We start from the raw sequence: 24295 nt of genomic DNA on the forward strand, positions 1-24295 counted from the left end.
GCCAGAATGTAAACAAAGGACCCGCCATGTTTGAAATACACAGCGAGAGATTACAGCGGAATTATAAATACATATGCAGCCATGGTCGATCCTGCAAACAAACCCTGTCGTCGTCATGATAAACAGCGACAAAGCCATGGAGAAGAGCAGATTCACCCTGTGCCGCGTAGTTTTTAACGAGCCAGTCTGAAGCCTGAGTGATTTCGCTTTCTTTATTGCGCTCGCCGCGCGTCTCTATCTGAAATAACAAACTTCTTGATCTGATTATAATAACATGCACTCGATTATTGACAAGCTTTGGATACCCGATCCTGTGAGAAGCCGACAAGCTTTTCCCGCGAGCGCGGGAAAAAAGGCGAAGCCGAGGAGCACGTTATTTCTTCAACAAACGTGAATAAACTGCCTTGTATTAATCTTTATTATCACTTTTTGGACTAATATGAACGGGAAATGATGGAATAACTCTCTAACTGAGGCTTCATGTGCTGCTGAAGATTACAGACACAGATGAGAGGTTTTCACTGACTGTAGGCTATACTTTGTGCTGTTATGAACCTAAATAACAACGAAATGTCTGCTTTGTGTAACGTTAGTTCTTCTTTAACGTTAGTTGGTAACATATCGGAGACTGAAAGGGTCTGTATGTGTTCATATATGTTATTTTATTTATTTATTTAATATAATTATAGACGTTACAGTAGGCTATTTCGCACAGTCATTGATCTGCAGTTATAATCAACTCCTGTTTATAGAAAATTTAGTAATAAACATTTATACACAAGTATTTATGTGTAAAGCATCTGTTTTGTGAGAAGTGCTTTTCATATGATATGTGAGCGACCTGTGCAGCTTTATTGTAGACATTTTCTCGAGCGAAAATGACATCGACTGAAACTTTGTCATACACCACGCCCACCAAAAGGGTACCCTTGGTAGTGGAAACGCAAGCCTGATAAAGGTGACCAGTACCGACCCGAACCGTACCGTACTGTACCAGTCAGTGGAAACGAGCCATTAATGCCCCAGTATAGTGAAGGGGACACTATACTGTCAGTAAGCGGCGTCTTTCGGATGAGAGGTTAAACTGAGGTCCTGACTCTCTGTTGTCATTTAAAATCCCATGGCACTTTATCATAAAAACCAATGGTGTAATTCCCTCCATTGGCCATTAACGATTATGGCCTCCCAATCATTCCCATCCACCAAATTAATTTTATCACTGTCTCTTCACTCTCTAATAGCTGGTGTGTGGTGAGCACACTGGCGCCATTGTCCTGTGGCTGCCGTCTCATCATCCAAGTGGATGCCCATGCTGCACACTGCTGGTGGTGTAGAGAGACCTCCCCCCATGATTGTGACGCGCTTTGGGTGTATGGCCAAATGCACTAAATAAATACACACATTACAGTAACAGTATTACATTTTTGAATGTAGCTTCTTTGGCGATACAATATAATATAGCGGAGACAAGGACAGGTTGTTATGCATTTTATTCCAGCCATCATTTGCAGTGTGAAATAGTCCATCACATAACAGTTTTGCATACAGAATAAAACATACAGTTGTCAAAAATACGCTTGCTTTACAAATAGCTCTTTTATGTCGAAAGGGAATATTCACATACAGTAGTATTTACACATAATACACATAAAGCAATTTAGTAAAGTGCAGCAAACTGTAAAGCATCAGCGGTTATAACTTATAGAAACAGTACACATATAATGGTAATAGATATATTTATGTAGCAAGTTATACAGAATTATATTAAGATTTTAGAACTATTAGATTTTTATTATGTATTAATTGTACATTTCTGCCTAATTGTTGAAAGTACCTGCAATATGACGCTGTTTCCTGTTTTGGCATTGTGAAAACATGAATAGATCAAAAGAATCCTCCAATTTTAGCTGAATTAAGCTGAATGAAGTTTCTCAAAATTGTGAGATTAAAAAGCCAATATTATTAATTCATTCATTTTTCTTTGGCTTAGTCCCTTTATTAATCTGGGGTCACCACAACGTAATGAACCACCAACTTATCCACCATATGTTTTACGCAGTGGATGTCCTTCCAGCTGAAATCCAGTACTGGGAAACACCCATACATTCTCGCATTACACATACACTACGGCCAATTTAGTTTATTCAATTCACCTATAGCGCATGTGGTTGGACTGTGGGGGAAACCGGAGCACCCGGAGGAAACCCACACCAATATGGGCAGAATATAAAGAATAGAAACGCCAACAGGCCTAGCCGGGACTTGAACCAGCGAACCTCTTGCTGTTAGATGACAATGCTAACCACCATACCGCCAAGTCAATAACATTCTCCATGTATAAAAAATATAAAATACTTTTGTTTTCACCAGATTTCTTACACAACACTACAGTCATAAACAGGAAATAGATTAGATTAAAACAGACTTGATAAGGGTTATTTTGGCCTCCTGACATCGGTGCTGGAATTTTACCAGCACTAAAAGGAAACTCATCCTGCTTTAGCTTAAATCAGAATTTTAGGTATAAATAATAATAATCTTTATTTTATATAGAGTCTTTAAAAAGTAGCATCTCAAAGTGCTTTACATATATAGAAAAAGTAGAGGGATAAAATATACAGTTGAAGTCAAAATGATTTTTTTTTCAAAAATTTCCCAAATGATGTTTAATTTTTCACAGTAATTCCTATAATATTTTTTTCTTCTAGAAAAAGGTATTTCGGCTTGAATTAAAGCAGTTTTAATTTTTTTAAGGTCAAAATTATTATTCAGGAAAGCTAATAATTCTGACGTCAACTGTACATACAAGGATACATGCATAAAAAAACTAGACAAAAACAAAGCCATATAATAGTGTAATGGATCACGGTTGATTTGTGATAAGTACAGATCACAACCCACGGTTCGAAACACACATTACCTGTGAATTAATAATTTTTTTTACTTGTACATTAATCCTAAACATATAACGATCGCAAAGAAATTGCCTCTTGCATCATTCAAATCACATGAATGGAAGCATTTAGGCTTTGCTGTAAATTATAATGATGACGGAAGAAGTTGTGGTAGGTTATTCATGATGTGGTGGGTTATTAAAGGTGTTTTCTGTCACTACTTTTTTTACCTTGCATTAATGAATTCAGTGTAAGCTGCAAGATTAATCTTTAAAAGATCTGGATCTCAACACCCACGCAACATAAATTATAAATGATGGTGATTTGCACATGTTTGTTAATCCTTTGAATCGCTGCATTCAAATTTGTGTTTGAAAAACACAAAAATTAAGAAAGAGATGTCTTTAGTTTACAGTCAAATAACACAGAAGTACTGGGATAACAGTTTATGGCTTAGATAAAATCACTAATGTTTATGGTAAAAATTAAATCACCATCAAATGCAATTAACTTGATGTTCAAAAATGAAACTTATAGGCAGCAATTACGTTATTTGACCAATAGGTGGCGACAACCAGCCATGAAAAATATGCCACTGAATTATTCTTCGAAAATGATCCACCAGTGAAACATGAAGTTTTATGAGTGAATAACTAAATAATTTATTGAAAATGAGACTAAAAATAAATATGGGTTGTACAAATTATAGTGATTTCTACAGTAACTGTGTATTTTCACAGTACTGAATATTTTACAAAAAAAAATTTTCAGCTCATTATTTCTTCATTTTATTTTTATTAAAATTACAGCTTCTGAGTTCTGTTGTTAAAATCAAAAGTTTCTTGCAGTACTGTTTTCGTAATAAATGGAAAGCACCCTTACAATATAATAAAAATGAAGAAATATTTGAAATCCCCCCTTTATTTTTAGATCAAATAAACCCTACCCTAAAAAGTAAGTTTTAAAGGGGACCTATTATGCCCCTTTTTTTAACAAGATATAAAATAAGTCTCTGATGTCCCTTAAGTGTGTATGTGACGTTTCACTTCAAAATACCACTCAAATAATATTTAATAATTATTTGAAACTTCTCCTTTCAGGCTTTGAGTTAAATTGTGCTATTTTTGTGACTGCCACTTTATATTCAAATGAGATGTGCTGCTTTGTAAAGAGGGCGGAGCTACAAATGCCTATGTGCCAGCATAGTGGCAGATTTAAAAACAAGAGTAATACCCTATGCTAATGAGGGAGCGATTGTCGTTAATGGGCGGGGCTTTCCCCCTCTGATGACATTGTCAATCAAAGTGTTTCTGCAGACTGTATGAAGTGTGATTATATAAAATAGAATTAATTAATTTTTACCATTATAGGCTGGGTTATATTCACAGCCTGTTACCACAAAACTGTGTTTAAACCCCTTATAAAATAGATTTTCGCATAATAGGTCCCCTTTAATTCATGATTTATCTACACTTCTGCATATCGAATATCAGAGAACTTCACAATTTAAGTGATAATCACATATTCATGTACAATTTAGCCAATAAGCAGTATTATATACACAACTAAAAAAAGAAAGTGTTCACTAATTTACATCTTAACTGACGCCTTAGTGTACTCAATACTTACAAAAGAGGATCCTGACCTGCTTCCTTTTGATAAGAGGGCTTTTGACTTTTTCCACCAAAACAGAGAGCTGATCTTCTGTCTGCATTGAGACGAGCCATAATAGTATAGCAGAGGATCCAGAAAAACACTTGCGCTCCCCAAACACACAGCCAACATGTATGCACTATAAGATGAATCTCCCTCGCCACTGTTTCCTCCAACAGCCAATCGAATGCAGTGATACAACAGGATGCCGTTGATTGGAGCAAAACACACCATAAACTCAGACAACATGGCGATAAGCATAATCGCAGCTCTCCGTCGTTTTTTCAACCATGATGGAGATTTCGATAATCGGTTGGACTTTGCACGGAGCACATATATGATGGTGGAGTAGCTCACTATGGTGATAATGAGTGGTACGAAGTAGTAAAAGCACGAAAGGATGAAGAACACATACAAATATTGCTGATCTTTAGGGTTGTTATGAATCAGCGCATCATGGCATGTGACGCCCACATCCTCAATCTGGAATGTTTGTCTCATTAATAGTAGTGGCACAGTACCAGCGAGCGCCAGCAGCCAGACTAATGCGCATATAAGCGAGGCTTTCCTTGCATTTCTCCAGGTTAAAGAGGCGACTGGAAACACCACGGCCAGCAGTCTGTCCACACTCATGCACATCATCAGCAGTATGGAGCAGTACATGTAGCAGTAATACGCTGCAGTGAGCACACGACACGCCGCCTCACCAAACAGCCAATCAGAAGCGTTCAGCTGGTAGTGGATCTTCAGAGGCAGCAGCAGGGCGAAGAGCAGATCCACACACGCCAGGTGAGACATGTAGATCACAGCTGGTTTCTTTTCTCTGATCCTGCAGGTGAACGTCACCAAAGCCAAAGCGTTCAGAGGCAAACTGATGAGGACGATGAAGATGTAGAAGGACGGCATGAAGCGGGTGACCAGCGGGCCTTTCAGGAACTCAACGGCATCATCTGAGATTTTGAATTTTTCCACGATTGTTGTCCGGTTGCATTTCTGATCAGTGTCGTTACATGGATGTGCTTTTTTAGACTGAGACACTTCTGGTTTTTCGATGGCATAACTAAGGAACACAATTTCTGCAAGCAAACATACAAAAACATAAGATTAGTGACGGCTTTTATAACACCACTATACAACTAAATATTGGCAATTTTTCAAAATTGAGATTAACAAATCAACTGAACAAATAAGCTTTCTATGGACCCTTTTCACATTTCCGGGTTTCTCAGTAGTGGAAGTTGTCATAGTTGGGTAAACTTAAGGCTGATTTATACTTCTGCGTCAAATGCACGCATATGCTACGGCGCACCTTACGCGTTGACACATAGCCCTACGCCGTGGTCGTCGGCGTCGCTGATGTGCACCTCTCAAAAAATGTAACTACACGTCGTAACGACGAGTAGGCCAAGCTCTGTGATTGGTCGACTTGGTAGCGCTGACCAGTCTGGATGGGGCCGAGAGCTGCGCGAATGGCGCGAGCCCGATGGAGCGATTGTTTACAAGTGTGGAATCCCGTGAAGGAGCTCCAGATGGAAAGTTTTGTTTTGTGTTTACCTCATAGTAGTTGTAGTTGTTGCACATCCCCCGGTTACTGCCTCAAAATGAGCGAGTTTGAGCAACTTGTACATTCAGGAAGTGTTCAGAAAAAGCAAAACACCAGTGATGAAACTCGACACAGAGGAACATTAACACGTCACTGCCAACTAGAGTTTCGGAAGTGTTAATGCAGAGGAACAAAGACAGCGTGCAGAAGTATAAAAGGTGTGCCAGAGAGTGGTTGGGTTTGGTTTTGGCGTGGTGCGCTTGTAGTGTGAGTGAAAAGCACGCCTGAGCCCGAAACTGAAGACGCAATGTCACTTTTAAGGGACTGTTTTATATGGATTTAGTCATCATTCTTAATTTTCAATGAACGCGAACTGTCATAGTTTATGAAAGATGCAAACCCATCGCTGCACACCAGCTGCACCTTTAGCAAACCTCCTAATACGCAAAGCACAAGGAGTTTTATGTGAATTTATCAGCATCAAAAGAGGTGGATCTGTTCAGCTAATTATGTGACTGTGTGTCACTGCATCCCAAACAGGCGAGAGCACTACTCTTTTTGTTAAACTGAACAGTCGCGTCATCGATGACGTTAGCGTGCTCCGGCTCCGAAGGCAAAATGCAGTGTGAGTGCAGGCCGTATGGGGAGAGGGGACATGCTGGTGACCGTTAATCACATCATAACAGTCTTGTGAAAAGCGTCCATTGATGTATTCTTTGTTAGAATATGACTTTATTTGGCAGAAATATGACTATTGGAATATCTCAGGGTATACGCAGGAATCCTACAGGTAATTTCAATACCTTTTTAAGACTTTATATTAGGAATATTTTAAGACACTTAAAATATTAAAGTATCTCATCAACACTTCAAGTTCTAATCTGTATCAAACCTTTAACTTAATAAACACTTGTTAATAAACAGTTGTAGTTAGGACCAGGAGGGGCCAAGTTGGAGAACTCACTCTGGTCCCCTGGGCTCTGCGTTGGGTGGAAAAATTCCAAACTGAACCAAAACAATCCATTACAATTGGCTTAAGATTGGCAAGCAAAATTCGGGACTTTGCAACCTGCAGACCCTGGGAACTTAAATAATAATAATAATAATAAAACAATGTAAATGTAAAAACTAAAATAAAGAGTTGTTGTTCAATATCTGTAAATGAATAAAGCACAACCATGCTACAGAACTCCGGTAAGCTCCAAAGAAACAAAGCTTGAAAGAATAAATTACGCAATTGTTTTCAGCGACAGGCTTCAGCCACTGTTTAAAATCATCTTTCTCCAACCAGGAGTACACAAACTTACAATTTCCCATTTTGCCATCTGTTTCGCTGTATAGTTTCATTACATGTGCAGAGCATCACATCACCTTCCCACGTTTGTCGCAAACTACGTGACATCACCCGGATGGAGGAGCTTGGCTGGACGCACCTGGCCCGAACCAATTGTCAAACACTTTGGAGAACACTTGAACAAAAAACTTAAGACCTCGCAACAACACAATTCAGACTTTTTATTACTTTTTATGGGCCTTAATTTTCTCATGCTTGATTTATCAACTTTTAATACTTTTTAAGTCCCCGCAGACACCCTGTATCGGCAATCTGAGGGTTCCCAAAAATCTAAATACTGAGTAAGTAAAAAAAACTAAATTAATTGCCTTACAATGAGGATTACTAATCATTTTTGGCTTAAAAGAAAAATCGAAAATTTTGACTCATACAATGTATTTGTGCTCATCACTAAAATATACATTTGCAACATAAGATTTTATGCCCCAGGGACATTTGAGTAAGAATTGTGTGTATTCGTCAAAACTTAAAAATAAGACCTTTCCAAATTTCTTTGGTTGCTTATGTGGAAGCCTTTAGACTTATTTTCATGTGAAGTACTTAGGACGTTTTTACAGGGAAAATTAAAAGAATGTGACATTTAAACTCACTACCGAGAGTTTCTCTATGGTCCAAAAAAAGGTTTTATAATGCCAAAAGCATTCAGCTTCGTATGTTATTTGTGCATGATGGGGAGTAGAAGCAACAGGCCGCCAACTGCAGTTCAAAAATGACCACCAGTGTCTCTAATGGCAAGAGTTTCGGAATTCTACATGTTGCTTCTTTTAAGGGGGGCTATTATATATATTTTTACAAGATGTATAATAAGTCTCTGATGTCCCTAGAGTGCGTGTGACATTTCAGCTCAAAATACCACACAAATATTTTTTATAACTGTTTGAAACTGCTCCTTTTAGGCTTTGAGCCAAATTGTGTCATTTTGTGCCAAAATAAGGTGGAGCGGCACGCTATAGGCAGATTTTCAACGAAGAATGTCAATCAAATTGTTTCTGCAGACTGTTTTTATTAAGTGTGATTATAAAAATAGAATTAATTCATTTTACCATTAGAGATGATTATAATCGCACATTATTTTCACACAACTGTATTAACACCCTTATAAAACTGATTTTTGCAATCCTTTAATGGTTTTTAAAGGCATATTTGGGTTTTTAAAGGGATTGCTCGCCCAAAACTGAAAATTCTGTCATCATTTACTCACTCTGCACCTTTTCATAACCTGAGCTTCTTTCTTCTGTTGAACACAAAGGATTCTTTTCTGAAAAATGCTGGATGCTGGAACCCATCGACTCCTATAGTAATTTTGTTTTCCTATGATGGATGTCAATGGGTGCAAGAAACCAACATTCTTCCTAATATATTCTTCGGTGTTCAATGGAAGAACCACATCAAGAACAATAAAAGATGAGGAAATTTCCTTTTTTGAAAACTAAAACTTTCGCTTTTACCTAAAGAACTTTAAACTTATTTTGAAAATACTGAAAACGAACATAATCAAAAGCATGAAAGTTCTGAATAAAATTAAAGAATGAAAATTCTGTACCTTTTGTGGGTTTATTTGAATTTGAGGAATTCGAGTTTGGTAATGCCTCCTCCATGTCAATCGGTTCATAGGTGTTGGTTACGTAGACCTGTTTAATAGCAAAACTGCGTCCAGGGGGCCCTGTAACCAAACAGAAAAGTCACTGACAGCTCTCATAATGTTGTTAGACAAGTAAGTGTCACATCTGTGTGGAGACCTTGAAAATTAAGACATAACTAGGCCCAAACGGAATCTGCGCGCGCAGAATTCTGCAGATTTTCTGCAGATTTTCCGCAGAATTACGCAGATTTTTAGCCCATCATTAATTCTGTTTATTTATTTAAGTAAATGTGTGTAAATCTAAATTTGTTTAGTTTTTTATTAATTACAGTAATATTATTGACTAATATGAAAATGTTTATCTGATTTATGGACAATTCAGTTTGTAAAGTTTTCTGTCTTTTAGTATATATATTATATGAGAGACTTGTTTTGTTTAAAAAAAGTGAATCTAATTAGATTTGCAATTTAAACATTAAATAAAAGTTACAAAGGTATTACTTTTTATTTCAGTAATTAAGGTTTTAGTTATGATACTCCCAAAATAATTCCGCAGAAATCCGCAGATTTTTACCAAAATTCTCTGCAGAAATAGCAAAACACGTCTGCAGATTCCATCTGGCCCTGGACATAGCTAAAGATGAATAAAGCCGTTTTTAACAAGAAGAACTTCAAGATCTGCCTACTGGATAATAGGACCTTATATGATAGACTGTGTGTAAATACTTTAACTGTGTACTTGTCTCAAATGTCTGTGCGATCACTATTGTACATCTATCAATGTACAAAAAGTGATGTAAAATTATGATTTTCGTAATTTAAAAAAAAATTGCATTCTGACCACCGGGAAAACTCCCGATCACGGATATATGTGTATATCTCTGGCTCTGGATGGTCACAGTCTTCCACTGCAGCTTGGTCCCGCATTCATTTCAAAGGAGCACTACCCTGTACTAAAATGGCGGCTCTATTAATGCATTCCTTCCAAAAGACAACAACAGGGTAGGTAGCATCTAATGTATATATCTATGTGGGTTGTGGCTAAGCATATTTCTCCCAAGCCATCAAATGACATCATCACAAGGGACTGCCATTCCAGAGCCAAAACAAATGGTCAGATTTTGATTAAAGATTACCTACATAGTTTATTTTTTCAAGTGGATTAACTAATTAACTTATTAATTGTTGACCTTAGTTTTAAAAATCTGCAATAGTAAAATAAGCATTGTACAGTATAATAATAATAGACTTTAATGACTCAAAGAAAAAACCTCTATTACAGCTCTTTTAAAGAAGTGGTTATAGCATTATTATTTCTGTAGACTCCAGAGTTATAAAGTGAAATGTTGTTGTTTTTTGTATTAGTCTGGTCACATTTGCTACATTACCTGTTCTGGGATCCTCATGATGAGCAGTTAAATAAACTGGTTGATCAGTTGTTGCATCTTCAGCTCCAACTAAAATCAAACAAAAGAGACACCAGTAAGTTCTCCTTACATAACACTATTAGATAAGAATCAGAAGAATCAGATTGTTTTCTGCCAAAATACACGGGACATTTCCCAGGAATTCTATGAATCACATCTCTATCAGAAGCTATTCTGAAGCTGTTGAGTTTCCTGGAGGGATTAAACATGCATGCACTGTAAAACATATCTTTAAATTTGCAGTTTTTCTGATTAATGTTTTTATTTTTTATGTTTCCCCATGCTTTTGAATTACATTATGCGACCTGGATTTTTCTTTCAACCACTTTTTAACCTTGAAAAGTTTGTAAAAGTGACTTTTATTGACATTTTTAATAGTTTAAAGTGATATATTGTCTGGGTTGGTTTTGTACATTATGATACAAAGACCTTGTAATAAACTGCCAGTACATTTTCTGTTATTTTACAGAGCTATTTGTCTATATATTTTAGGTATTTATAAAAAGCAATCGATCAAACATCCCCAACACTTATTTTCCCTTTGTGACTTTAACAGAAGAGGCAAATAGCTAACAGTCTCAACAGTGTATTACTGTGTTTCCTATAGATTATAGGATTTCAAATTTCTAAAATGTCAATAAAAGTCACTTTGTTAAACTGTAGAGTTTGTTAAACTTTCAGTTGAAAAAGATCACGTGTAACTTAATTATTTGTGAAATTTACCAAGTCCCAAAAACAAATAATTCATTTTTCTTCGACTTAGTCCCTCAATTCATCAGGGGTCGCCACTTCAGAATGAACCACCAACTTATCAAGCATGTTTTACCAGCCTGATCTCACGAGGAAACGTATTTTACGTTTTGTCAGTTTAGTGGCTAATTCGTACGAGTTCAGTCATACGAAAATGTAGGAGGCGTGGCACCTAACCCAACCCCTAACCCCAACCGTCATTGGGTGATGAGCAAATCATACTAAATTGTACGAATTAGATTATACGAATTCATACGAATTAGCCACTAAATCAAAAAGTTACAAATTGCTGTGAGATTGTGTTGGTTTTACACAGTTGATGCCCTTCCAGCTGCAACCCAGTACTGGAAAACATCCATTCCAGGGGCGTATAGATTTAGCATGGACGGAGGGGACTCGTCCCCACCAATATCCACCAACTATCGAAGTGTACCCCCCAATAATTTAATTCACTTAAATAAAATCATACTGTCAATATTAACCTAGACATGCAGAACGGGTTAAATCACGTTCTTTCCTCGAGTCGCACCGCCCCCAAACACACATGAACGATGTGATTGGCTGAGGCTGAGCTTTTCCCTGCTGTCATGTAAGAGGCTGTAGCTACATTCAAAACTGCAGGAGAATTTCCCATGCAAGAGTAAGGTGTGCGAGGCATGTGGCACACACGTGTGAGGATGGCGGCAGCTAAATAACGGTGGATGCTTTTGTCAACGAAAAGTGTAAGTCACATAAACCCAAGTTTGCTACTGAATAAGTCTATCATGATAATGCAGTTAATGCTTGTGTTCCACCCCGCTTAAATGTCATTTTAGTGACATTTTAAGATTTTTTTTTTTTTGCTGTAATATTTTGTTGGATAGTTATCATAACTAAACTTTCTGATGTACCAAAATATTTCCTACCATTTTCTTAAATTGCCTACCATATTATTTGAGTTTTGTTTTTATTTTAAGTGTTTGTTTACAAATGTGCTTTTAAACTGTAAGTTTTACTTTTTACAGTTTTATAAATAATTAACATTTAGAATAAAGAAATATAAGAAATATAATTATTTTTTAAATACAAATTTATTATCATCTATCATTACTTTTTTAAAAATAAAATAAATAACTAAACTAAATATATATATAAAATAAATAAACTGGCCAGAGCATTCAACTTTCCTCAGTTAGAATTTGGCCATTTGAATTATAAGAAAAATTCTGTGGTGGAAACCGGAGCAGTCTTGCTGTGAAAACAAATAATAATAAATAAGTAAAAATAAAAAAGGTTTTGGAGTCTAAATAAACGTTGTTTAGTTTAAGTTAGCCATTACATTTGTAGGCTAATAACTTTGCGGTCATAATAATCAATGCGCCAAAACAAATGGGGAAAAAACATGCTAATACAATTAGTCTATAGCGAAACAATGTTATTTCTTATAATGACTGCTATTTCATTCATTCATGATCGTTTCGTTGTTATAAAGCTCACCAGAAAACCATAAACAGCTTCTGAAAAACCATTACCTCATTTCCTTCATGCGCCAATGAACTTACCGTTAGAGAAGAGACAAATATGCGCTTGTAGAATTAAAAACAAGATGGTTTTCTTCTTCATGCTGTCCAATCAGTTGTAAAAGTGAATTTCAGTACAAAAAGTACGACACAAGCTCTTCAAACTAAAGAAATAGTGCTGGGTTGTTTTGAGGAGAGAATAGGCGCGTGAAGTGTGTCCCAGCGCGGTCTGACCCGTCTGTGCTGCGGTGTGGCTCCAGCGCGGATGTGCGTTTCAATGCGATGACATCACGAATGAAACTGTTCGTCCCATTAAAAACCAAAAGACAGAGAGTCTGAAGGACGTTCCCACAGCGAATATGGGGGAAAACAATGTTCCTTGCCTAGCTTAAATTAATAGCTTAAAGATAAACCTGAATATATAGACCTTAAATGCCTTTTTTCACAGCTGGTCTATAGAATGTTCCAGTCAGGAAAGCAGCAAATTCTTGTGAGACTGCAGACCTCCGACTGATTAAGATAATAAACTTACATATTCGCTCAGAGGCCGTTTCCGGTTTGCAGAAAACCAGTGCTGGACAGGAAAAGATATGTGGAAGGGGGAAACTGATAGGAGACTAATTGCTGTGCAGTTCCAGTAAACTAGCTTTGAAATTTGTCATTTGTGATTTATGGTTATGTTTAGAAACAGAATAATAAGAGACTTTTTGCTCATGAAAGAGTTTGGAGTTTTACATTCACTAAAAAAGGTCATATACACTCACCGGCCACTTTATTAGGTACATCTTACTAGTACCAGGTTGGAACCCCTTTTGCCTTCAGAACTGCCTTAATCATTCGTGGCATAGATTCAACAAGGTACTGGAAATATTCCTCATATATTTTGGTCCATGTTGACATGATAACATCACGCAGATCTAGATCGAACTATGTTTGCTGGGTAGATCGTCTTGACCATGTCTTCATGCCTAAATGAATTGCTGCCATGTGATTGGCTTATTAGAAATTTGCATTAATGAGAAGTTGGACAGGTGTACCTAATAAAGTGGCCGATGAGTGTGTATGTCACTTTGACGTGATTGATCCTGACTTTCAATTTCATCTTATAGACCAAGCTGGCCATAAATATAAAGGCCTACAATATATAAATATATATTTAATACATTGCTTCAAAAATATTACTGGTGCTCGAAATAGTATGTGTTCTGTGTAAATAATAATTTGTGTATCAAAAAATTAATGCATGATTAAGGAAAGTTAGTGGATTTATTTGCATAAAATGAAACGGACAATAGGCTTGCAGACATTAAGTATTAAGAACATATGTTGTATATTTTAGATTACAATTTTTTAAAAATGTTTTCCTATAAGGCAAGGCAAGGCAAGTTTATTTATATAGCACATTTCATACACAGTGGCAATTCAAAGTGCTTTACATAAACAGGAATAAAAAAGACAAGTTTAGGAACATAAAATGCAGACAATAAAAATTATTAAAAACAGATAAAAACAAATTAAAATGAGTTAAAATAGGTTATAAAAGAATGAAAAAGACAACGAAAAACATAATAGTGCGATCTGTCGGACGCAGCACAGTGCTCATTCAGTAAAGGCACAGCTAAACAGATGTGTTTTCAGTCTTGATTTGAATGTGCCTAATGTTGGAGCACATCTGATCATTTCTGGAAGCTGATTCCAGCAGTGAGGAGCATAGTGGCTGAAGGCAGATTCACCCTGCTTAGACTGAACTCTTGGAACTACTAGTTTATATGATCCTAAAGATCTGAGTGATCTGTTAGGTTTGTATTGAGTGAGCATATCTGTGATGTATTTAGGTCCTAGGCCATTTAGTGATTTATAGACCAGTAATAATACTTTAAAATCTATTCTGAATGTAACTGGCAGCCAGTGTAAAGACCTGAGGACAGGTGTGATGTGCTCTGATTTCCTGCTTCTGGTCAGAATTCTGGCTGCAGCATTCTGGATGAGCTGCAAGTGTCTGACTGTCTTTTTGGGAAGACCAGTGAGGAGTCCATTACAGTAATCCACCCTGCTGCTGATAAAAGCATGAACAAGTTTCTCTAAGTCTTCACTGGAAACAAAGCATCTGATTCTTGCTATGTTTTTGAGATGATAGTATGCTGATTTACTGACTGCTTTGACATGACTGTTGAAACTCAGATCTGACTCCAGAGTCACACCAAGATTCTTGACCTTATTTTTTGTCGTTTGACCTTTAGAGCCTAGGTACGCATTTACCTTGAGAACCTCATCTCTGTTTCCAAACACAATCATTTCAGTTTTCTCTTTGTTTAACTGAAGAAAATTTTGGCACATCCAATTTTTAATTTCATCAATGCATTGGCAGAGGGTGTCAATGGGGCTGTAGTCATTAGGCAGTAAGGCTAGGTAGATCTGAGTGTCATCAGCATAGCTGTGGTAGGAGATTTGGTTCTTTCTCATTATTTGGCTCAGAGGGAGCATGTAAAGGTTGAACAGGAGAGGTGCCAGAATCGAGCCTTGTGGGACTCCACATGTCATGGGTGTCCACCTCGACCTATGGTCACCTATACTGACATGATAACCTCTACCTTCAAGGTAAGATCTGAACCATTTAAGGACTGTCCCAGACAGCCCAACCCAGTTTTCCAGCCTATCCAGAAGTATGCTGTGATCGACAGTGTCAAATGCAGCACTGAGATCCAACAATACCAGCACTGTTATTTTACCTGAATCTGTATTTAGGCGTATATCATTGATTATCTTTATAAGAGCGCTCTCTGTACTGTGATGTGCTCTGAAACCAGATTGAAAATTGTCTAAACACCCCCTGAAGTTTAAGAACTTGTTAACCTGGTTAAAAACAACTTTTTCAATGATTTTGCCAATGAAAGGGAGATTTGAGATTGGCCTGTAATTGCTCAATAGGGTGTTATCCAGGTTGCTCTTCTTCAAGAGGGGTTTAACAACTGCAGTTTTAAGTGAGGTTGGAAAAATCCCTGAGAGAAGTGAATCATTTACCACTTTTAGGAGATCCATTTCTAAACAGGTAAACACTGTTTTGAAGAATGATGTGGGGAGCGTGTCAAGACTGCAGGTTGATGTTTTCATAGCTTGCACAATCTCTTCTAAGATTTTGCTGTTAATTGCCATGAAATCAGACATAATGTCTGATTTCTTAAGTTGTGGTTGAGCTTGTTTGATATCGACACAACTTGGCTGATTGGATGAGCTGATTGCCTTTCTGATATTATTGATCTTATCAGTGAAGAAATGAGCAAACTCATTACATTTGCTTTCAGAGAGGAGCTCACTTGGAATCTGACTGGAGGGGTTTGTGAGCCTCTCTACTGTTGCAAAGAGTGTGCGAGCATTATTTACATTGTTGTTTATAAGGTTTGAAAAGAAAGTCTGTCTAGCAGTTTTTAGTTCCACATTAAAAGCCTGAAGACTGTCTTTATAGATATTATAATGGACTACTAGTTTCGTCTTTCTCCACATACGCTCAGCTTTCCTGCATTGTCTTTTCTTCATTTGGACTGCTCTTGAGTTTCTCCAAGGGACTCTCTCTTTGCCAGTTCTCTTCCTAACTTTAACAGGAGCGATGTGATTTATTACATTTTCAATTTTAGAATTAAACAAATCAAGGAGAGAATCAACAGAGTCTGCAGATATACTTGGTGCTAGCGATATGGCCTTCATAAACTGCTCATTGGTGTTCTCATTTATGCATCTCTTTTTGACAGAGACAGATCTGTCTTTAATAGCTGGAGTGATCAATATATCAAAAAAGATACAGAAATGATCAGATAGTGCCACATCCTTAACAGCAGTCGATGAAATGTGTAAACCCTTAGTTATAAGTAGATCAAGAGTGTGTCCACGATTGTGTGTGGGTCCTTGAACATGCTGAGTCAGATCAAAAGTGTTAAAAACAGTCATCAGTTCTTTTACAGCATTGATTTCTGGATTATCAATGTGAATATTAAAATCCCCAGCAATACTAAAATAATCATATTCAGATGTTACTATTGATAACAGCTCTGTAAAATCATCAATAAAAGCTGGAGAATATTTTGGAGGTCTGTAGATAATGATCAGTAAGATGCGTGGAGACCCTTTTAGTGCTATACTCAGATATTCAAAAGACAAATAGTCACCAAATGACACTTGTTTACATTCATACACATCTTTAAACAGGGCAGCGATGCCTCCACCTCTCCTATTAACTCTGCAAACACTCAAAAAGTCAAAGTTTAAAGGAGCTGCTTCATTCAGAACTGCTGCGCTACAACTGTCATCTAGCCAAGTTTCATTTAAAAGCATAAAATCAAGGCAATTTGTGTTGATAAAATCATTGACTAAAAGTGACTTATTATTGAGTGATCTGATGTTTAGAAGTGCTAACTTAACAGTTTTAGTCGTTTTCACTACAGAAGTCTCAGATCTACATTTAATAGACACCAGATTTGAATGATTTGCTATACGGTCTGAAAGAGTCTTTGGTTTTCTGTCACGTAATAAGACACATATCTGCGTAGAGAAAGCTGCAGACACACTGGGTTCCTGCTTGTTCTGTAAACATCTGATAAAGACACTGTTATCTAAGCAGGCCCCCGAGACACATCAATGGCAGTTTTTAAGTTCACCAGCTAAAGATGAGGTGTTTTTTGGGACCTGGCGCTGTCGCAAAGACCTGAGGCCTTTCCTAGGTGTAGGGCGAGGTGGGCTTAGAGATGGGCGTGTGGCTTGCTGACTTTTGGTTGGTAACTGGGGGCTAGCAGCAATGGAGTGTGAGAGTTTAGTTCCAGCACACACAAGTTCCTCCATCTTTTTTGAAAAATCCAAGAGAGGCGAGCAAGATGACAATGAGAACGTGTCCGGTGACAGAGGCTGTGGGTCTGGGGTTTCTGGCTGCTGAGATATGTTTACCTGGCTGTTTTCCTGGGGATCATCAATGAGTGCTGAGACTTGATGCTGTTCTGATGCATCACAGTCTGCATGTGTTGAGCTCAGTGTGCAGGGCGCAGACGGCAGTTTGTCCGTTATCGGCGGTTGTTGTGGCTGCGTGGTGTTATCTCTGTCCTTGTAGGATGCGTCAGCCACAAGTCCACTCAGGAGCTGATTTGAAGTCCTGTGGTCATCCGGACATTTGCTAGGTGTGTGTGTGTCATTCAGTTCAGTGGCATACACAGCTGATGGATGATGGAGGGAGAAGAGGATGTTGTCTTTCAGCACTTTTGCACCAAGCTTGTTTGGATGAAGGCCGTCTGATGTAAACAGCTGTCTTTGGTTCCAGAAGAGATTGAAGTTGTCGATGAAATTCAGTCTTTTCATGTTACATGTTTTCTGTAGCCATGCATTTAGACCAAGGAGCCTTGAAAACATATTTGTCCCTCTTGCAGGGAGTGGTCCACTGATGAACGGATGAATTTTCAATCTTTCAACTGTTTCCAAAAGCTCACAGAAATCTCTCTTGAGCAGTTCTGACTGCTCCTTCCGAATATCATTCTTCCCCACATGGATAATAATCCGTTTTGCAGTCTCATGTTTCCTTAATATGTTCTCAAGTTCTTTATTTATATCAGAAACTGTAGCATGAGGAAAGCAGTATGTCATGGTATCTCTGCTCCTAAAATTTTTGATTATTGAGTCTCCAACAATCAATGTTCTTATCTCTGTTGCGATCGGAGCAGAATGCCACTGTCTAGTCGGCCTTGAGCCTCTGTTCAGAGCAAAGTTAATTGCTGAGTCATGCGATCTCTGTCTAACTGCATTTGGGGATTCTTCACCCATATTACTCAAAACTTCATATCTGTTCTGAAGCTGTATTTGAGTCCGAGCTGTATTTGGGGTAGAGAACGCTAATGCAGCAGCGTATGACCTTCGTGATCTGACCCCACGAGTACCCTTTGGTCTCGCACCTTGTTTATGCCATAGTTCACGCTGATTTTCAACAGTTTCAATCTGTTTTTCTGTTCTCAAAACAGTAGCTGGAGTAGATTTATAGGGCTTACCGGCTGAATGCTGTGAGGCTCCACGATGAACCGGTCCTGTGTAATTCGACAGTTCTGGTTGGATCGCAAGTAACTTTGTTTCAAGAACTGCAATCTTTTGTAAAAGTTTGTGGCAGTTGGTGCAGCAGTGAGTTTCCAAATCAATATGATCCAGAGCCATTTTCACAGCCGTGTTTTCCCGTCTCAGGAATGAAAGCAGCTGGTAGCGGGAGGATTGTTTAGACGATAATTCCTCTAAATAAAAGTAAAGTTGTACTCCAGAAAGTTTGTAGATTCGATGTTGATCTTCAAGCTGTTTCGCTTGAGCACTGTGCTGATAGGCTCAAGTTAAAATTAGATTATAAAATAAAAAAGCAGGAGTGCAAGGAGCGGAGCAGTAGGCAAAGACGTCCGAACAGTAGCAAAGCAGGAGGCAGTTCATTGGGGTGTACAGTTTATATATAGCATGCATATTTAAGTGAAATATGCATATATCAATTTCCACAAAGCATTTTTGAAAGCATGGGACTTATATTAACATTTACATTGACCTATTGTAATTTCTGCAAAGAAAACTAATAAAATAAAACACAAATAAGCATTTTGCTCAAAATACACTCACCGGCCACTTTATTAGGTACAGGGTTGGCCCCCGTTTGTCTTCAGAACTGTCTTAAACTTTCATGACATAGATTCAACAAGTTACTGGAAATATTCCTCAGGTATTTCGGTCCATATTGACATGATAGCATCACACACTTGCTGCAGATTTGTCGGCTGAACATCCATAATGTGAATTTCCCGTTCCACCACATCCCAAAGGTGCTCTATTGGATTGAGCTCTGGTAATTGTGGAGGCCAGTGAACTGATGAGTACAGTGAACTGATTGTCATGTTCAAGAAACCAGTCTGAGATGATTTGCGGTTTATGACATGGCACGTTCTCCTGCTGGAAGAAGCCAGAAGATGGACATGGTCAGCAACAATACTCAGACAGGCTGTGGCATTGACACGATGCTCAATTGGCACTAATGGGCCTAAAGTGTTCTAAGAAAATGCCCCCCACATCATTACACCACCAGCCTGAACCGTTGATACAAGGCAGGATGGATCCATGCTTTCATGTTGTTGATGCCAAATTCTGACCCTATCATCCGAATGTCGCAACAGAAATCAAAACTTCAGACCAGGCAACGTTTTTTCAATCTTCTATTGTACAATTCAGGTGAGCCTATGCGAATTGTAGCCTCAGTTTCCTGTTCTAAGATGACAGTATAGTGACGCACTCAGTGTGGTCTTCTGCTGCTTTAGCTCTTCCGCAGTTGGACAGGTGTACCTAATAAAGTGGCTGATAATGAGTGTACATATAGATGTTAAAGGCAAATCCAGTTATAACTTTTTTTTTCCAAAGCTGTTTACATTTTCATGGTCTAAAATTTCTGTCTCGACTTCATGTGCTTGTTTTCTCACAGCCTTGATCTGGGAAAAGATAAACACATTTAATCACCATCTGTCGAGAGTGATACTGGTTTTATTTAAAGATGAAGCCACATTCCATTTACTGTAATCAGAAGATGATATTACACACACACACACACACACACACATACCACAGACAGACGCACACACACACATACCACAGACAGACACACACTTAATCTTAAAGGGAGATTTAGTTTTGTTAGCAATAAAACATTAAATTAAGTCTGCATGGAACCCCTTTGAAAACACTTGAAAATCGTTTACAGTACATCCACTTGTGTTTATTTGTGTCTTTCATCTGTTTATCTGTTCTTTGACCATTTAAAGCATACAATTTAGTTCAGTAGCTTTTTTTTTTTGCTCCAATTACATACTAAACAGGATGTTTAGTTGTACAAGTAGATAAACAGTTGGCAGTGAACAAGGGATATTATTACTCTTTGGAGACTTCTGATTCTTAAGAAGTTGGAAATTATGACAGTGCAGACATGAACTCATTGCACCATTTTTCTACATCGAACATGTAATGAAGTGTACATATTTAATGAGTAATTTAAACATGATACATTATTATTGTAATTGCATTCTAACAGTAAAATTGTATTTGGCACTTTTTCTCACACACTTGCTAACACACAATTTCTAAAACAACACACTGTGTTCTCTATCATTCAGATGACGACTAAAAATCCATCTCGTCCATGATCACCTGAGAACAAAACCTTCTCTCCATCTGACCAAACCACACAACAACCTCAAAACATGCAATTCTAAATGTGCTGCATACAGGTGAGTGGGCTTGACAAACCATCAGAAAACACACTCTTTGTCTCTTTGACATTTTAACAGATACTTTTACCAGTTTTGGACATTTGCACCAGACACTTTTTTACAGTCAATCCATATGTCGAAAAAAATGCAGTGAAATGAAGTGTGCTGCGCACAGGTGAGTGGGCTTGACAAACCACTTGTAGAAACATTCATCTCTCTATAAAAAAAGCACTCCCCCTCTTTACTCTAGCACTTAATTCACTGTGCACTAATGCCGCGGTCACACTAGAGTTTGAGCTTGCAATATTCTGTCGTACGTTGCTGCAAAAAGCGGGGCAAAAAAAATGCAGTATGACCACATATTGACAGTTCCTTTGTATAATTACAACCCAAGCTCATTCTGAATACATACCCCATATTTATTTCTGGAGAGCGCCAAATGCGTCCAAAGAGGTACGTTTTTTTGCCGTTTTTGTTGTCTCAAATCTGCTAGAGGCCGATGTTTATGCTTTCTAATATCTCAAATTTCTCTGGAGAGTGCCTTTTGTGCCTGCTCTTCTCACATAAATCCACCAGAGGCCGCTGTTGACTGACAGACCCCCCCTCCTCCTTCCCTGAACGCAACTGATAGTGTTTTCAAAAGCACCGATTGACCCGTCCCTTGTCTTCCCTAAACCCATCCAATGAGTGTTTTCATACGCACTGATTGACTAGAGCAGTGGTTCCCAACCTTTTTTTTGCCTGAGGCCACCTTTTTCCCCAGAAAATATTGTAAGGCCCCCCTCCACATTTAATGATAATGTCTTCTCAATTATATGTCACTTTGGACTAAATGTAAATGTAATGTTTTCACAACTATAAACACAATCCTAAAACTATACACCAACTTACACAAACTTCCAGGTCTAAAACAAATATTCTCTTCAGTCAAAATCTAATTTTGGCCTTCGATGATGTACAAGCCTGACAAATGTACACGGACTACCACATTGCATAGAAAACATGTCAGAGTAATTCAAAAGACTTGTGTTAAGTGAAGTTTGTTTATAAACTAATTTCGAGAGGAGCATGCGCTTATAATTGATAACAGCTGATCCTCATTAGCTAATACACGATCCACCAATCAGATGATTCCTGAATCACTATAAATAACGAAAGCATCTTACATTAGCCATCATTGTCTTGAAGAATTCCCCCCTTCCACCCCTACTCCTCTCTTTTTCTTATCAGGGCAGCACGGAGGTAAATAGTTGCCTTACAGCAAGAACGTCACTGGCTCAGACCTTACCTAGCCAGGTCGGTGTTTCTGTGTGGAGTTTGCATGTTTTCTCTGTGTTTTCGTGGGTTTTCCCCAGGCACTCCGGTTTCCTCCCACAGACCAAAAACATGTAGCATAAATAATTTGACAAACTAAATCGTCATTATAGGCAAGCAAAGAATTCAGCATACAATCTCCAAAGCTAATTCAAAATCAAGCAGGGGAGTTCTTGAGATCTACCTGAGCTCAGATTCCTCTCTCGCACTGCAATAGGAGGGAGCCCCAGGTTCAAGGATCTCACAAGCTCAGGGCTCTCTCCCGGGATAGCATGCCAAACACGCTTTATAATCAATCATCGGCAAGGGCAAACTCTTAAAATGCTCTTATTGGTAGTCAGGAATCTGTTAGGGCACAATAAAATACATAGATAAGCATTTACAATATTTCTATAACATTACTATAATAGTATACTAGTGATAATAATAAAAGTAATTGTAAATTATTGCAATTGTAAATTGTTATGTTAAAGAATTTTTTTTTTTACTCTCAGTACACTAAAACTCCTATTCAGCTTAAGTGGTAGTCACTGCAGAGGCAGAGTTGAGCTTCAGCAAGGGGCAGCTTGAGCTCCAGCTCCTCCTTGCTGCTCTTCTTTTGCAAATGATGTCACTGGGGCTTGGGCTTAGGGGTGGGGTGGGTGTACTCATTAAAACAGCTTATAATCGGCGCAATAACCTAGTGGTTAGCACGCTGACATATTGTGCAGCAGTAGCACTTCAGGGCGTTCTGAGTTCGAATCCTGGCTCGAGGACATTTCCTGTCCCTACCCCCTTTCTCTTTTTCTCTCTCTCTTTCTCTCTCTCTCTCCACCTTGCTTCCTGTCTAAAATACTGTCCTGTCCACTTAATAAAGGCAAAAAGGCCAAAAATAATTCTTTACAAAATAAAAAAAATAAAAAACAGCTTATAGGAGGAGAAGCTGGAGCTCAAGGTTTCCTTGTTGGAGCCTAGGTTGCTCTGCAGCGAGCAGCATCTTATTCAGCTGAACTCATTGGCCAGCTTCCCTCATTATATATATATATATATATATATATATATATATATATATATATATATATATATATATATATATATGTGTGTGTGAAATCGAAATGAACTTGTGGATATGTAAGATTCCTATGTGGGGGTCATCCTGTGCTCAATAAAGTATTACCCCCCTCTATTTCATCAGAAATAAATGTTCTTTGGCCTCCTCCTCCTCCTCCTTTACCTTTCTATTTTCTTCTTTGAGATTCTGATGTGTGTGTCAAACATTTTGTTACTGAGTGTTAACACTTGTGTTAGAGCTTGAGCTAATTATATTTGAATAAATGTGGTTAAACTTGTGCAAGATTTAGGCAAATTTTGTATAAAGATTTGTGGAAGATGTTGAGGAAATTGAAACTTGTGTGATGTGATTAGTTTTGAGAACTGTAACAATGTTTTGAGAACTGAATTTATGGTTAGGAAAATCAGTAATAGGCCTTGTGTGTTAGCATTCGACAAAACCTGCAATGCTATTTGAGGCGAACATGCTCAAATTTGAAGCGTTTTAATAGTATATCCACAAGAGGGCAGTGTAACCACATAACAGAGCTTACAGTGCTGTCTGGCCGTAGACAGCCTGGTGAAGGGGTGGTTCTTTTTTTCAAGAGTGGTTCAAATACTGCATTTTAGTGACATTTTAAGCACTATTTTCAGCTGGAATAGCTTGTTGGGTGGTCATTATATGCACACTTTTTGATATTCCAAAATCATTTCATGAAAATTTAGAATAAAGACATATATTTATAATATATATATTAGGCAAATAACAAACTGGCCAGCAGATTAAACTTTTCTGTCAGAATTTGACCACATGAATAATAAAAAAATTAAACATAATAATAATAATAATTTAGAACTTCCTGATTTTTCTAGCTTCTCTTGTAAAACGTACATTTGAAAATTCATGAATATCAACAATAACCTAATTAGTTTTAGTTTATAAAAGTAATAAAAGTTAGCCTACTTTTAAATTGTATCACAAACTTACCCTTTTCCTACCT

General features: G+C 37.8%; 1 protein-coding gene and 1 long non-coding RNA gene across 2 annotated transcripts in view; one reads left to right on the forward strand and one right to left on the reverse strand.

Moving 5' to 3' along the window:
* Window positions 1-1473: 1473 nt before the first annotated feature.
* Window positions 1474-12942, reverse strand: si:dkey-163m14.2. Its single transcript, XM_001339441.9, has 4 exons — window positions 12745-12942; window positions 10415-10483; window positions 8988-9107; window positions 1474-5623 (listed from the first exon to the last, which is right to left on the reverse strand). The coding sequence occupies exons 1-4, from the start codon at window positions 12803-12805 to the stop codon at window positions 4485-4487; spliced, it is 1389 nt and encodes a 462-aa protein (XP_001339477.5). The 5' UTR covers window positions 12806-12942; the 3' UTR covers window positions 1474-4484.
* Window positions 11805-24295, forward strand: part of LOC110438223 (uncharacterized) — a 58354-nt gene continuing 45863 nt past the window's right edge. Inside the window, exons 1-2 of the long non-coding RNA XR_012397146.1 lie at window positions 11805-11925; window positions 20856-20969. This is a non-coding gene — a long non-coding RNA (uncharacterized lncRNA). The remainder of the gene's footprint in view (window positions 11926-20855; window positions 20970-24295) is intronic.

The sequence above is a fragment of the Danio rerio genome, chromosome 21, assembly GCF_049306965.1.
Source record: "Danio rerio strain Tuebingen ecotype United States chromosome 21, GRCz12tu, whole genome shotgun sequence".
Lineage (NCBI taxonomy): Eukaryota > Metazoa > Chordata > Actinopteri > Cypriniformes > Danionidae > Danio > Danio rerio.

Coding starts and splice junctions, on each gene's coding strand:
- si:dkey-163m14.2 (XM_001339441.9), bottom strand. CDS start 12,805: ATGAAGAAGAAAACCATCTTGTTTTTAATTCTACAAGCGCATATTTGT. Junction 10,484..12,744: donor TATTTGTCTCTTCTCTAACG/GTAAGTTCATTG, acceptor GTTTGATTTTAG/TTGGAGCTGAAGATGCAACA. Junction 5,624..8,987: donor TTCAAATAAACCCACAAAAG/GTACAGAATTTT, acceptor GTTTGCTTGCAG/AAATTGTGTTCCTTAGTTAT.